Source organism: Alligator mississippiensis, chromosome 3 (assembly GCF_030867095.1).
Source record: "Alligator mississippiensis isolate rAllMis1 chromosome 3, rAllMis1, whole genome shotgun sequence".
Taxonomy (NCBI): Eukaryota; Metazoa; Chordata; order Crocodylia; family Alligatoridae; genus Alligator; species Alligator mississippiensis.
The window spans coordinates 274,012,667-274,028,485 of record NC_081826.1 but is presented as its reverse complement, the minus strand read 5'-3'; the positions used below and the strand labels follow the sequence as shown (position 1 = coordinate 274,028,485).

The 15,819-nt window shown below is 41.8% G+C and overlaps 1 protein-coding gene across 2 annotated transcripts; it reads right to left on the bottom strand.

Annotated features, from left to right (window-relative positions):
* Positions 1 to 422: 422 nt before the first annotated feature.
* Positions 423 to 15,265, bottom strand: C3H5orf34 (chromosome 3 C5orf34 homolog). Of its 2 annotated transcripts, none has more exons than XM_019495978.2 (12): positions 15,030 to 15,265; positions 13,871 to 13,960; positions 12,492 to 13,114; positions 11,536 to 11,637; positions 9,798 to 9,921; positions 8,186 to 8,277; positions 7,858 to 7,927; positions 7,384 to 7,554; positions 5,526 to 5,668; positions 3,701 to 3,793; positions 2,154 to 2,194; positions 423 to 933 (listed from the first exon to the last, which is right to left on the bottom strand). In XM_019495978.2, the coding sequence occupies exons 1-12, from the start codon at positions 15,216 to 15,218 to the stop codon at positions 740 to 742; spliced, it is 1,932 nt and encodes a 643-aa protein (XP_019351523.1). In that variant the 5' UTR covers positions 15,219 to 15,265; the 3' UTR covers positions 423 to 739. The 2 variants fall into 2 exon arrangements, with proteins under 2 accessions (XP_019351523.1, XP_014449611.1); XM_014594125.3 differs by having other exon boundaries at positions 5,526 to 5,620; positions 15,030 to 15,264.
* Positions 15,266 to 15,819: the final 554 nt, after the last annotated feature.

Below are 15,819 nucleotides of genomic sequence, written 5' to 3'. Positions count from 1 at the left end.
GTTAAAATAAAGAAAAAAAAGTTCTCCATGGGAAGCAGGCGCAAAAAACCAGGGAAAATTATTCGTTGCAGAAAACCCTCGTCCATTCATTCCCCCCAGCCCGGGCCACCTCCACGTGCACTCTCCCTGACTGGCTTTCTTGCTTAGCGCTGTCACCGCTCCGTGGCCGGCCTGGCCCTACCCTGCCCACAACGACCTGTTCCAGTTATTGGAGTTGCTCTGATACAAGATATCGGATTTACCCAGAGAATCCCGCTTGCCTCATTCACAGAAATGCACTCTGAAACCGGGTCCGGGTCCAGTCAGAATACTTCACCAAGCGCAGGGATTCTCCGCCTCATCACTTTTAAAACAAACAGGCATCCAAGAAGGTAACATTGCTGAACAAGGCTGGTCGTCTAATCCCTTCGCCACCAAATACATCATTTGAAACATTTATTTATATGATAACCTCCATTGATGTACAAAACATTGTCAATTTAACTGCTAATAAAAGAAGCACGGTACATAAAACAAGATTACAAACAATTTCATTTGCGTGCTCTTCTCTCTCTCAGCCCAGCAGACTTGAATGCTACGATTGGAGTCAGTCAAAAGTCAAATTGAATTTCTGTTCTTTTTCAAAAGTCATTTAAGGCCTGATCCTTCTTTTGTTCCACCCAATACTACCACTGGCTACACGAGACTACAGGACAAGAGGCCATAAATAATGCAGGTCTTTCAAGCCCTTGTCCAAGCTTCACTTCCCAGAGGTGGACAGGAATGATTCAATATCTTGGATGGCTTTAGAAGTTTTGTCCAAAGCCTCCAACACGCTGTTTTTACCAATTTCTTCAGGTAAGCTGATGTTTTCTGGTAGTCTGTCGGTAATGCATGGTAGATCACGTTTCACAGCCGAAGTCTTGCTTGGAACTCTGCTATTCTCCAGTAAAACTAGAGGTTACATTTCTTAAGGAAAATTCAAACTGTTCTACCCCTAATAATAGAAACATTATTTTAAAATATTCTAAAATCACCATTCTGCAATCATTTTGCCATTGTTTGCTGCAGTCAGTAAATAAGGGTAAAAAATAAGAGATCAAGCTCTTTAAAGTCTCTTAGTTCAGGAGTGGCAAAGATACAGCCTGCAGGCCATACTGTGTGGGTGAACTCAAACCCCCGGGGAGCGCTGGGGGCAGGATGATAGGTCTCCATGGGCACCATCAGACCAGCCCTGTCTACAGGGCCTGGTATGCATGCCACAGTCAGTGCCTACCTCTGGCTGCCCTGGGACTTCCACTGCACATGGCAGCCTAATGTATCCAGGGTCCCGGGGGCAGCCATCACATGCAGCATGGGTCCTGAACCAACAGGGACAACTACTACACATATTGGAACCAACATAGGGTGGGGGAGAGAGGGAAGAAGAGCAGGGGGAAGCATCTGTGGGCCTGATCTAGCTTGTGGACCAGCCTCACACCACTCATCTGGTCCCTGTGGACAAATAAATTAAGGCAGGGATGTCAAACTTATTTCAAGAAAGCTTCATCTATAGGAAAGGAATACTTTTTTTTGTGTGTATTAAAAAAAAAAAAGTGTACTTAAAAAAGTGTACACAAAACTTGCACATAAAAGTGTACTTAAAAAGGAACAATATCAATGGAGCACAGAATGTCAGATTACGAAATGTAAATGCCTTAAAATTGCAAATTGGAAAAACAAAACAAAACCCCAAGTTAGCTTAGAGATGATTGTACAGCATTTTAAACACATGAAGCACCAAACACTTTTGCAGCTGAATGAACAAGAAAGCCAAACTCAGGTACTTGCTAACTACAGAGAAAGCTCATCGTGAGTAGCAGGCCAAAGGTATATGCATCATTTTCCTTTGTAAGAAAAAAGAAAGAGAGAAAGATATAAATGAAGTACAACTTTGTGTAGAGAGAACCATTTCCCCATCAGGATTCCTATGCATTCTGCTTTTTTAGCATTTCAAGTGGTGTCACACTGAGAACATGGTAGGATAAGTAAGCGAGCAGAAATGTTTTTAAAAAAGGTAAGGAGACTTATGTAATAACAGGAGCAAAACTAGGGCATAAGGTTATTATAAAACTGTCCAATAAGGTTTTACCTTATGTACACTGAAAATGTCAAAAATATTGTTGGAAGGATACAGTTAAATCTCTGTATTTTTTCAAGTTCAGCAGCAACAGACCTGTGAAAAAGATAATTTAAAACGTACTCTATATAAGGAGATATAGTTTCTCAAATATATTTTTTTAGTCAACAGTTTTTATTTCTTTATGAAATTTCATGAATATACTTTCCTTTTATTTTTTAAAGTCAATGGTATTATTCACACGGGAAATGCTAAACATGGGCAGCTGTTTATAGAATTAGGATTCTGGTCTAAGAGTCTTCCTCTACCAACATTATCATGTATGTGTGCGCGTGCACTGTCAATGGAGCTATAGGAAATAATACATATTTTTAAAAGACAATGTCAGCTTGAAGCCTAGTTAATTTTAAAAGATCATTTAAATGTTAAGTACTACATTAGCTCCTAAGTCTCTCTTCTATGTATTGCAGTTTTATATATTATTGCATTTTTTACGTTTAATGTTTTTCTCCTATTGCTATGTGAAAACATACACAAAAAGGGCAAAGAGGGACCATGTAGACTTGCTACCTACCGGAGACTGGTCAGGTACAACATAAACAAAACAGATAATTTTCACCACTAGTGTTGATAGTAATGCTGATTGCAATTCTTTAATATCAATAACCAATAATACTTCACACAGAAGTAGGTGGTGTGGAACATTACAGATTTTGTAGAGCATAAGACATTGTGCTCTGATGGCAACAAAATCAGGAGATAGTGATACAACTATCTTAGCAGTAAATTGGTAAATGAATAAAGGCATCATCCACTCTTCCCAGTACATCTGTGTAATAGTTATTAGCACCATGCTATTTATGCACTTCCCAATCTGAGAAAGTGAGGATGCAGTTCAACAGGTTGGGGGTTTTGGCAATTTTGTCATTATGGAAATAATTGGTTTTAATATGGCTGACTCTTAGCTCAGTTCCTCTGTCTCATATTTAAGCAGTTAAAATAAGGTGTTTGTAACATTTATATGCTGCTCTTGCAATAAGCATTCTAATTTCAGTACAAAAAAAAGAAAACAAAATAAGGAAACCAACTGGAACCAGCTTCTAAGGGAGGTGGTGCTCGCTCCTACCCTGGGGGTCTTCAAAAGGAGGCTAGATAATCACCTAGCCAGGGTCGTTTGATTCAAGCATTCTTTCCTGCCCATGGCAGGGAGTCGGACTTGATGGTCTGCTTAGGTCCCTTCCGACCCTACCAACTATGAAACAATGTTTTGTGTCAATATGGTATTTTAAACTATGCAGGCAATTAAAAAAAAAAAATTATGAGACGTCAAAGAAAAAAGGATGTCAACTGGAGGTACGCATACGCCTGGGGGTACTTTGAAAGATTCCAGGAGGTACATGGGAGCAGGTGGGGATGAAGCACTGCCACCCTGTACAGCTGCCTCACAGGAGTAGCAGGGCTAGAGCAAGGTCATACAGATGAGTTTAAATTTTTCATTTCACAAAAAGTCAAAAAATACATCATATAAAGTTTAGAATGTAAAGTCCTGCTGATCTTTTTTAACAGCCTGAACAGTAAATAATGGTAATTAAAATTAAGTACCAGTTCTCCTCTGTAATGGGGCTTGGAGCACATGTAGGAGTGCCTCTCTCTCCATTCACACTTTTACACCATGCTACTGCTGTTCTGATGTACCTAAATTAAAAAAGGAAATGGTATTTCAATCAAACAAGTATTCTGGATAGCTGATTGACAGCATTGAATAATATATCTGCAACAGGGGATAGAACATAATAGAGCCAACATCAAACATATTCTTTCATTAATTTGATAAAATCATTAAAAAAACCACACAACAGAACCAGAGAGTATCCAGTGAATCAATCAACCTATCTATTCGCAACCTTGTTAAACATTCAAGTGCACCAAATATAAAAGGAATTTCTTTTAAAAGTTGCTTTCTGGAATAAGACTGTACTTCGTTGCTGATAGCACTTTTCAAATGATAGAAGGACGAGCAGTATTTGATAGGTAGAGAGCAACACTTAAGAAATTAAAGGATCAGATTTGATATGTTCAACTGCATGGAACAAATTCAGAGCTTGAATTTGGTATGTTCAACTTTTTAGCTTCCAAGATGCTTGACTGACTAGGCTCTCTATAACTCCCGGTGGAGAAAGGGCTTGGGGAGTATAGTGGACCATAAACTGACTATTGCAACAGTATGCAATAGCATACTGGGTTGCATTGCATTAACAAGTGTGCTGGTTGCACATCCAGGGGGGTGATTCTTCTACTCAGCAGCAGAAGTGCTGTATCCAGTTTTGAGCACTGCACTTGAAGAAACATATTTCATAGACATTAGGGCTGGGAGGGACCTTGGAAGATCATCGAATCCAGCCCCTTGCCCCAGGGGCAGGAAGTCGGCAGGGATCATCGGACCCCAGCAAGATAAGATAAACATCCAAATTTCTCTTGAAGGTGTTCAAAGTAGGAGCTTGAACCACTTTCAGCAGCAGTCTATTCCTTGGGGGCTCAGACAGTAAAGAAGTTCTTCCTTATGTCCAGTCTGAAATGGTCATGGAGGAGTTTATGACCGTTTGACCTTGTCACCCCCGGGGAACGTCCACTATACTCCCAAAACCCTTTCTCTACAGGGAGTTATAGACAGCCTAGCCAGTCAGGTATCTTGAATTCTGGTATGTTCAACTTTTTAGCTTCAAGCTCTGAATTTGTTCCGTGTAGCTGACAAAGCAGAAAGGATCCAGCAAAAAAACAACAAGAATGACTAGAGGTCTTGAAAATATGATGTACAAGCAAAGGTTAGAAGAACTGCGATTTTTCATTTTTCCATTAAAATAGGAAAGAACTCCTTCATTCTTCTATTAAAACATAAAAACAACAAGCATGGCAAAAATGTGAACAAAAGCCCTAACTGAAAGAAGAGCAAACATGTGAACATCCTCTACTAAAATGAAACAGTGAGCTACTTATGATTTCCATAAGAAGGTTTCACTAATTAGAACAAGTAGACTGGAAAAACTGATAGGCAGAGAGAGGTCAATGTCAGTAGCAAAGCAAGTGTTATACAAAAGCTGCTTCATGGACCAGCTTTATTTGGGACAAAGATATATTTGCTTATCCATGGAATGGAAGAAATTAAATTACAAGTTACATTTCAACTTTCAGTTTCTATTTTAAAAATATTTTCAAAAGCAACTATTCATAATGATGCAAATCAGATGAAACTCATAAGTGAAAATTAACTGGCTATTGCCCTGAGGCATGCAAGCTGAAAAGCGGCCAGCCAGTCAGATACAGCCATTTTATAGACATATATTCAGCGTCTTACTTTTCTTAAAACACAGATTCAAATTGAAATCCAGAATGTGTTAACTTCAAAAAGATTCAGATCACCTCTTTATACCTTTCATAGATGCCGGGACTGTTTATCTGGATTAGATGCTGTGTCCCATCACGGGTTGTTAACTTGCACAAGCCTGTAGTAGACTCTTGATTCATCTTCAGAAGAGAAAAATGAGAACTGACATCTTGGGTTTTTTTATTTGGCTGTAGAACAGCGATAAAGTATAAGGAGCAACATCTGCTAGTTTAAAATGAAACATCTGCAAAGTCTCATTTAGTATTTGTGCTTGGCTAAGGAAGAAAAATACAGTATGATGGCACAAACAGAAAAAGGGAACAGGAACTTCTGGTTCTAAATATGGCCCCAACTCTGATTTTTCTGTGCTGTTGGAGACTACTGGAAAATGTATCCCATTCATTTCTTTTGACATTGCATGAAGATATTTCTTCTACTTGTATTTTTCTGAAAGTTAGAACCTGAGGATGGGCTCAAATCCAAATGATAGTTTGAAAAGTCATTATGTAGAAATGGCACCCCAAACAAATCTTGTTCTTTGTGTGTATTTCAAGTCATACCTGCAGCCTCTTTTTATTTTTACTTATTTATTTATACTTCCAATAAGTGCCATAGGGTGATAGAACTGCAGAAGAGCAAAATTTCTTGTCCACCTATCCCTCCAGCTGATGCTTGACATAATTTCTAAAGTGGGAAGTCAGTCCAGCATGACACAATCTCCCTGCATTGCCCACTGTTTGCAGGCTGGAAATAAGGCGAGAAAAAAATTGACACATTTAGCTGTAAACTGAACAGATTTACCAAATTAAAATGGAATCCCTTTCTAATGGGTTACTTTTCAAAATAGAGGAATTTTGCATATTATACTTAGGTGATAAAAGATCCCCAAAATTAGTCTGTATAATACTTTTATGTTCCTTTTGTAAGAACATAAACAAGTGGACTTGAAATACATGTTTAGTTTAATATCCGTTATTTAAGTTGTTTATTAGACCAACTTATTTAAGTTAATGTAATAAAAGATATCAGATTCAAGGAAGTCATTCATGCCCAAGGAGGGCAAGAATGACTTCCACATCTATAACTGTCCGACTGCAGTTCACATGTCTTTTGATACCATCATAACTCGCCTGGAAAGTTACTGAGGGAGCAGTTTCTTATAAGATGACATTATTTCCCTATACAAGTTAAGTCAGGCTACAAGTCATTCTTAGCGATCTGTTCATTTTAAAAACCAAACTATGATATCATCTGTAAAGATAAGTAAAATTATACCTCATGCATGACTTTAATACTTTACTGAGCTATTGTGTCAGAAAACTATGTAATGATTCAAAATTATTCAGTAGTTCAAATGACTCAAACACTCAGAATTAAACATGTTTTCAAGGATAAAAGATTCAAGCAAAATGCATGTCATAATAAGCAAACATAAGTAGCAGAGCTTCTCTCGTTGTTTGTACTCTAGGAGACATAGGTCTTTTATTACAGGCTAAAGGAGATTTTTCCTTTCAAGCCCATAGTTAACACATTAGCAATATGTCAACATGTATACATATACAAATATTGGCAACTAAAGATAGACCAGATTTTCAAACAGATGAAATATTTACAAACCAGCCTGAGTGCATGAATCATCAGATATAATGAACATGACTTACAAGGGTCCCCAAACAGCCCAATTTCTGTTTTACACGCATCGGATCTTTTCTTTGGACTTCTGAATTATTGCCCAAATGAAAAGTTTTTAAAATGGCTATTTCAAGGCCCCATTCCCAAAGCAAATATACAAAGTCTGCTTCATGGCCCAGCTTTACTTGGGACAAAGATACGTTTGCTTATCCACAGAATGCAAGAAATTAAATGAAAAATTGAATTTCTAATTTCAGTTTCCAAAGATTACCTGTGTTTTTCCATAACAAAAGTTAAAATCCCACATCATAGTCAAGGTCATCCCATCACAAAAAACAGCATGCACTTTATTATCCGAATATGCCACCAGTCTTCCTACATTGGGAATAACTGCTTCATCCAACAAAACTGGCAAGGTTTCCCATCCCTCGGTCTTTCGTATCTAGTATGAAACAAACATGAGAATACTTTAGATGCAATAGCTTGTGCCATTTGTTTAGCTCTTACCCAGACTCTTAAGCAGTAGCTAATTCGCCAGACCTCTAACAACCTTCCTGCCTGATTTCTCTCTCCTTCACAAATATGCCCTCTCAGAGGATTGGTTAAGCAAGCTGCCCAACCAATTAGTCCTCGGTATTCGTTCATTTACTTTCACCTCTCTTCCCTATGGTTTCTGTTTCTTTTAGTCCATTAAATCCATGACAACCATTCAAATGAGCATATTAAAAAGCATAATGTTACATACCATATTCCAACAACAGCTATTGTAGTTATGTATTAAAGAAAGTTTAGTCTTGTAGCAGTACTGAAGAATTCTGTGAAGAAAAATAAAGCAACTACACTTCACTGTATAATCACATACTGTAAATCAATTGAGTTAGGTGTTCTTAGGGTCTTTATACAGTAATTTTCTAATCTTATACATGTCACAAGTAGTACAGACATGAATTACTTAACTTTCTACTTTAAGCAAGTATAAGAAATTGAACTGGAGTGACATTTATCATTTTGTAACCTTTGTTCCTGAATGCCACTTCAAAAGGGCAAGAACAAAAATAAAACAAACAATTCACCTGGTTGCCTGTGTAATGATGGAGTTTATAGAATATGGACTTCCTGGTACATCAGGGGGCAGACTGCTTACTGAATACATCTTTTCTTCTCTCTATAGATCATAAAGCAGAAAGGAGAGCAGTTATTTTTAGAAGCCACATTAATAAAACAATAGTTTAAATAGATATGCGGCAGACTACAAGTCACAAAACAATTATGAACCCTCTGGTGTTGCTCCTTTCACTGCTTTGAATTCTTAAATTATCTCAAGTTGGTGCAGAATTGCAGGAAAGTCATTTTGCCTCATAAACATGTTACATAAACTGTCAAAGCAAGGAACAGAGTTAAAGAATGATTAAAATGGAACCAAAATCTTTAAGCAAAGAGGTAACTTGTCTACAGATCACTGAAAAAAAGCTATGCTCATGGAATAAGGTTGCCAGCTGAATCTGAATGGTATTTTTCTTTTTCGTGACTGTGCAAGGTAAAGGACATTGCTACCAATGCATCAAACAACATTATTATGGTCATTACTATAGTAATCCAAAGCCAAGGAATTTATTAGACCATTGAATCTTTTCCCCAGTGTTAAAAAGATGTTCTGATCAGAGCATATAAGAGAAAAAGAAACAACTGTTTCCATGGCACACGTCTTTAGGTACTTCTGAAACGTGAACCTGATATTATCCATAACAGTCTTTTCCATCTTATCCACAGGATATCCTCTGCCTCTAATCTTTACATACCCCTCCTGGTACATACCTATCTGTGCTGCTAGGCCCCAGTTACTACTTACTTTCTAAGGGGAAGCCAATGGTTTGTGCTAAAACTCGTGTACCTGGCTTCAGCATTGCCAAGATTCTTTTAGTACCTCCTAAAGAGCTTGAATCCCTCAGAACAGTAATTTTTAATCAGAGTGCTGCAGTACTCTGGGGTACTATTAGATTTTTTTTGAGGGTGCTGCAGGGTGCCACACAATACTATTACTGTTAGGTGCTCGAACACGATTCACTTGAGAAACCCAGATAATTCAAAAAGGAATCTGGAGTGTCAATAACATCTTGACCTGTTGTGGTCTGAGTTATCTGCAACAGAATTGCTATTTTTTTGTAGTCAAAAAACGAGTGAAAGGTAAGAGCTGGCATTTTCCAAGGGGTAGCTCAAGTCTAAAAAACGCTGAAAACCACTACCTCAGGCACATACCCCCACAGGAACTATATAGGTAGCTTTTTCAAGATGAATGATTAGTCAACCAGAATACAGTACTCTGGGATCTTTGATCAGAAAATGGTCAAAGCCTGCACATTTGCATGTTTGCAGCACAACTTCTCTCTTTCCTAAATGTCCTGGATTGCCTCTTGTAACGCTGGACAGCAAAACTTATCTAACTTCTCAGTACTTTGTCATGTGCTGAAAGTTCTCCTGCCTTATTCATAAGTGATGAAAATACATAAGTGATGAAAGACTTCAAAAAACCTAATATACAAAATATTGGTGTAATCCAGATTACTATGATAGGGTATGCAATAGGACTCTTCATGTTACATTATCAGTTTCTTAAAGCAAAAGATGTTGCTATCCTCAAATGCAGTATTAAATAATGACAGTTTAAAAAAATTATTTTATTCCTACCTGTCTTGATCCTTTCTGAACTGAATAGTGTGTGAAATAGTTTCCCAGTAATGTTCCTTGTGACTTGAAAACTGATCCATCTCCAGGATAAATTTCTATGATGTCTGTACTATCTTGGATAAACCTGAGAGAGAGAGAAAGAGACGGACAGATGTTCTGTCAGCATACAGGTACTGTATACTTAAATTACAAGAACTTTGGTGAAAGAACATATCCCACGAAAACTTCCACATGAAAAGTTGTCCACATAGGTAACCTATGGCCCATGGGCTGGATCTGGCCTTTGGACATGGGGCTTTTGCAACATTAAGTGGCAGGAGGGGGGTCTTCTATGGACCCCCCTCCCCATGCTGCTACGGGGACAAGTGGTGGCAGCAGCAAGGTCCTAGCATCCACCACCTCCAAACCAATGCACGTCATTCCGGCCAATAGCCGGTAAAGGTTCCGTGGCTCTGTTCTGTACAGTAGAATTTATTAATTGCTTTCAATTCTCAATTTAAAAAAAAAGATTAGTATTAATACATGTACAAAAATGGAGAGAGAGCCTTTTACAGTTTCTTGCATCTGAAATAGCTACCAAAACAAACAAACAAAACACAGAATTCATCCAAAGACATTAGAGCCAAATGCAGTAATAACAAATGTCAACATTTGTGGACAGTTCTAACTGAAACCCACAAATGAGACTCAGAATTAGCTTTCCCTTTCCCCTGCACATAGGTATTTCAATAAGATTCTGGGTTTTCCATTACACGATCATATAACACTAGGTGTCTATGATCAACTAAAGGCCCAGTTTAGTAACTCATTCTGTGTAGACCAGGGGGCAGAGATCTTTTACAAGCCACGAGCAGAAACAACTTGGCTTTAATCCACCAGACCCAGCAGTTCTGGCAGTATGCCAGTGGTGGGGGGCCTTCCCTGCACCCATGCTGGGGCCCTGCAGGTGGGAACTGCACCTGCAGCTTTCAGGAAGTGGGGAGCTGAGCTGGGGAGAGGTACCTGTAAACTACATCCATGCTGTCACTGCTTCTCCCCTCCCTCTCCCCAGCCAGCTGTAGCGTGGGCACAGCTCTCCACAGTTTAGGAGCTACACTCACATTGCAGCTGGAGAGCAGGGGGTTGGAAGAAGTGGCAACAGCTAAATGCAGTTTACAAATGCCTGGCCCTGGCACAGCTCCCCACAGGCTTAGTTATGTCTGCTCTTCAGCCAGGGAATGGGCTCCCAGCTGCCTGGCCCCAGTGCGGGTACAGACAAAGCCTCCCTGCTACTGACATGCTGCCAAAACCACTTGGTCTGTCAGAGTGGAGCAATGAGGGTGGGGAGAAGCAGCTGTTGTGCGGGTGCAGTTTGGAACTGCTCTGATCAAGCACACTCCTGCCAGGCCTGGATGCAGGCACAGGCAAAGCCTCCCAGCTCTGCAGGCTGGATCAAGCGGCTCCACAAGCCAGGTCCAGTCTGCAGGTCATGTTGCTGACCTCTGATATAGAGCCCCATGTCTGCGCAAGCAACCCTCCCTAACGATGTCAACAAGGTTTTGTGGAAACATGGGAGACAGACTCACATGGACTGCATTGTAGGGCCAAGGCCTAAACAATCAAAAATATTCTGAACAGAATATTAACTAGTTTCTCAGAAAGCAGAATAGAGTCTTGGATCAGGACATTTCATCTTTATGATTAAATTTCCATACAAACACACTATTCCAAAAATGAACAGATTATCTGTTACTCCTACCTATAAAGAATACCTTGGCACCAAACAATGTTTATTAGTTGAGGGTATGAACATGGCTCAGTATTTTTCCCTTTCTGTAGAAAAAAGTCACAGAAAATCCACCTGGGCAAAACAAAACAAACAAACAAACAAAATCAAAAACAAGTTACAGTAAGTTTGTAGTTTATTAGTATTACTGATTTCTAATTCTAGTATTCTACGCTATAAAAAGAAACTTTAAATAGTTTGCTTACTTCATTACAAAATACCAAACATGAACTAGCCAATTTAAAAATCAGTTCATGTTCAGGAACTGTAATATGAACAAGTTCTGAGAATAATCCCGGTAGGTAAGAAGTTCTCTTTAAAAACAGGTGTCTTAGTCAACTGGTTTGAGAGAAAAATATATGAACCTTATGATCCTTAAGTTTTTGTCACCTAGGTAATGCAGCAGTTTATTAACATTTAGTATGACTTTTTAAAAAGTTATAGGCTTCCTTTCTCCTTCCATCCTTTGCTATAAATAGCCTACCAGAGAAGGTATCTGCATATGAATACAAACATACACCTACACACCCAGTCCACTATTCCTCTTCCACTTTCTCAAAGTGCACAATATTGGAGAAGACATGTCTTGACACACTTTTGAAGCTTCATTTCCTTAAAAAAGTTGTACTTACTTTTCCACTATTCTCATTTTCACTTCTATAATTGTGGAAGCAGACTCTCTCTATTACATATTAAAGATCAACATTTGTCTTTGGATTATTTTAGACTAGTCTATGTAATGTTGGTCTTACAAATGCCACATTTCATGAAGTCTGTAATAAGATTCCATATTTTAGTTTTAATATACATTTCTGATGGTTGGGATTCATTTATCATTCAGTTAGGGATATTACTGAAGAAGCAGATATTCAGGTCTGAGAAGCGGCAAAACATTGCAAAAACTAAAAGCAAATACATGACACAGTTACCTATGTAGGTGCGGTGCAGTACAGCTGAGTGGTAAAGCTTCAGGCAAATGAGAAATTGCCTTGCCGTTTTCACTTTCCTTTAAAAGCTCAGATTCTACAGTTTTGTTCTGAGAGTATTTGTCTTGCTCATGCATTTTAGATGGGAGGCTATCAGCGCGCAGCCGATAAAATGTTAATGCCAAAGACAAAGGGTATTTCCACTCTTCTGGGTATGAGAAAACAGACCAGTGCTGTGTAACCCAGACATAGTCAGAGGAACAGCTTGTCAGAGATAAATTGGCCTCATCTCCTTCTGTTTGGTTTAAGTAGTTCTTTGATTGGGCTGGTTTCCTGGATTTGTTTACAATACTGCATTCATCTTTCTTATTCTCCAATCTCAGCTGTTCTAACATTTCTTGCTGATCTTTTTTGCTGTTTTTTTCAGAGAAAAGCGAAGATTTTGCAGGCTTCTGACTAGCTTTGCACAAGAACTCCACTGTAAAATCTTCCTGCAATTCTGACATGTAGAGGTGGGCATGACCATCTAAGGAGGATATCTTCACACTCCCATTATCCAGACATATGACTGCATCAAGAGAGTTAGGGCTAGGCCATCTGACTTCCAAGACATCTGTCAAAAGAACCTAAGAAATGGAAAAGGAACAGCAGAATAGACTGCAAAGTAATATTTAACTGAGATGATCTTCTTTAAGCAGAGTGTTTATTTTTACGTGAACTCTGAGCTTTGGAAAAAGTGAAGTGTGAGGCTTCCTATTTATCCAGAAAAATAGGGTAGCAGAAAAGTTTAGATACCCAACTTCACTTCTCAGGCCTGCCTCTCCTTGTTCAAACAGAATCATCTCTGATGGTAAGGAAATAGCTTAGCTGCCCTGCTAAATGGATTCTCATCCTCCACACTCAGACAATGAAAGATGTGTAACAGCTACAGTGGGTTAGTTATGTGGATGCCTAAACATTCAAGTATATCCAAGTACATTTTATTGCTTCAGCTTTCATTCTTGTACAACTTTTTCTATCATGCCTATCTTTATGATACCTTGTGGTGTCATTTTATAACGAACTCCAAGTGTGCAAATTCATCAACCACTGTCTATCCTATAATTGGATAAACTCTGGAAGGCTAAAAGCCCTGCTTGCATAATGTCCTGCTCCCAAATCAGGGGAGTTCAATCTTAAAGATGCCCATTTTTTGTATCTATTGGTAGGGTACCCAATCATTTCTGAATACTGTCCTCAGCTGAGGATCCAGATGAAACACTGGATCCAAAAGGAATAAGACACTGCAAAACACCTGCAACAAAGGGTGAAAATCCAGTACAAAAAGTTGTTCAGTTTCTGTAAAGTAAACCTCAGAGAAACATTAGCTATGGAAAACATACCCATTTCCTTTCAGGAGGCAGGATGTGCGAGGGTAAATATGGACGAGCGGAATACCGGTTCCGAAAATCTAACGCTTGTAAGAGTTGCTCCTGATTGAGGGGGAGGGGGAAGGGAATACAAGACGCATCGTGAAATTGACTGCAGTGAGAACGTTTTCCCATTAAAACCAAATTTAAAATCCCATTAAAATCCTTCCACAACAGGGAGACACCAACCATGCAAATTAGAAACCTACCCCATGACCTCTAGGTGCCACAAGTCTAGCTAGTTAGCTCTGGACACTGGCAGATCATTTGATATTTCTATGAACCTTAATTAGAACAAGCTCCTTGTGCAACTCAGCATGCCTCCACACATCTCCCACGTTCCCTCTCCTTCTACTGGTGCTCAGCTAGGAGGTAGCCTCGAGCAGGGGAGTTAAATTAATCTAGTAAGAACGGCCATTGACTGGGTCTTGGCCAGTGTCCTGTGGCAGTGGGCTCCATCAAACTGGCTGACTGTTTTTAGCCACAGGCAGAACAAGGAGGGTGCCCCACAGACCAGATGAGTGGTACGAGGCAAGTCCACGGGCCAGAGGAATGGCACGTGGCTGGCTGCATCAGGCCCACAGATCCCCTTTGCCCTGCCGGCCCTGGCCAGTCCAGGACTCATGCTGCCCTGCCCTGGAGGACAGGCAGGGATGCTGTGTACAGTGCAGGTCCTGGACAAGTTGGCACATGCAGCAGGTCCTCGTGTGGCCCAAGGGCGGGCATCCCAAGCGGTGCCATCTGGGTGCTGTGAATGCTGCCCGTGGCTAAAAGCAGACAACTGGTCTGATGCAGCAGGAGGCCATGCCCCAGGTTTACCCTCCGAGCCTAGACAGGGTACAACCCTAGTGCTTCAGCATGTGGGCCACATCTATGGCAGTCAGTCATGGTCTTGTGCCTGGCGTTTCGCCGACCACTTCTAACCGCTGGATCCCGCCCGCCCCCCCAGAGAAGAGACCGCCGACCCACTCCACGAGCCAGGGGCGGGTGGCCCCTCCCGCAGCACCTCCCCAGGGCGAGCTGGCTCTGCGGCCTGACCCCCGAGGCGCCCTGCCACCAGGCGGGCCGCTCCCCGCGAGAGGGCTGCGCCAGCACTGCCCGAGGCCGGAGCAAGCGGAGCGCCCGGACGCACCCGGCAGGCGCTGAGGGCGAACGGGCTCCGGCGGCGGAGCCTGTCGGGCGGCTGCAGCGGGTGGGCGCAGGCTGGGGGCGGCCGCTCCAGCACGTACTCGGCGCCGCAGGGCGACAGCAGCAGCCGCGCCCCGTCCGCGTAGTGCGCCTCCACCGCCCCGTCCGCCCGCAGCACCGCCGCCACCGCCATTGCCTCGTCCGGCCCGGCCCGGCCCGGCCCGGCCCGAACCGCGGGAAGTCGCGGCGCCCGGCGCGCGGCTGCGGCCCAATCAGGGAGGCCGGGCGGGGCGGGGCGGGGCGGGGCCTGCCCAGGAGGTGCCGCCCCTGGCACAGTCCAATGCCAGTTACTTGTCCGGGGTAGGACGGTGGCTGCACGTGGCGTGGGCTGCAGCCGGGGTGAAAGCTGCCCGACTCAGCGGTGCGTGTAGCGCCCCACACGAGCGATTGCCAAACCGGGGTTTACGCCGCACTGCAGCTGTCAGCCGCTCTTTGGCCCCCCGCTGAAGCCGCAGGTTGCTGCCGATTCCCCCCGCCGCCGCGATCGCTGCTGTCCCGATTGCCCCTGCCCATTGCTGCCTGCCATGTTCACCCCTCGGGGCACCTCGCACCCCGGGAAACGCTGCTGTGTCGTCTGGGGCTCCCTCGCGGCAGCTGCTGATAGGAGGAAGGGGAAATCTTGCCTCCTGGCTCTGTTACAGACCGAAGCAAAGGAGACAACAGGGCGACTTAATATTTAAGGACCTGTGAAAAGGAAAACAATACTACTAGGTGGACTCTCCAGCTTGACAGAT

What these genes read in the sequence shown, in the direction of transcription:
- C3H5orf34 (XM_019495978.2), bottom strand. Translation starts at nt 15,218, where the DNA reads ATGGCGGTGGCGGCGGTGCTGCGGGCGGACGGGGCGGTGGAGGCGCAC. An exon ending in TTCAGAAAGGATCAAGACAG is followed by an intron (nt 8,278 to 9,797) that starts GTAGGAATAAAA and finishes TATGATCTATAG; the next exon opens with AGAGAAGAAAAGATGTATTC. An exon ending in AGTCCCGGCATCTATGAAAG is followed by an intron (nt 3,794 to 5,525) that starts GTATAAAGAGGT and finishes TTTTTAATTTAG; the next exon opens with GTACATCAGAACAGCAGTAG.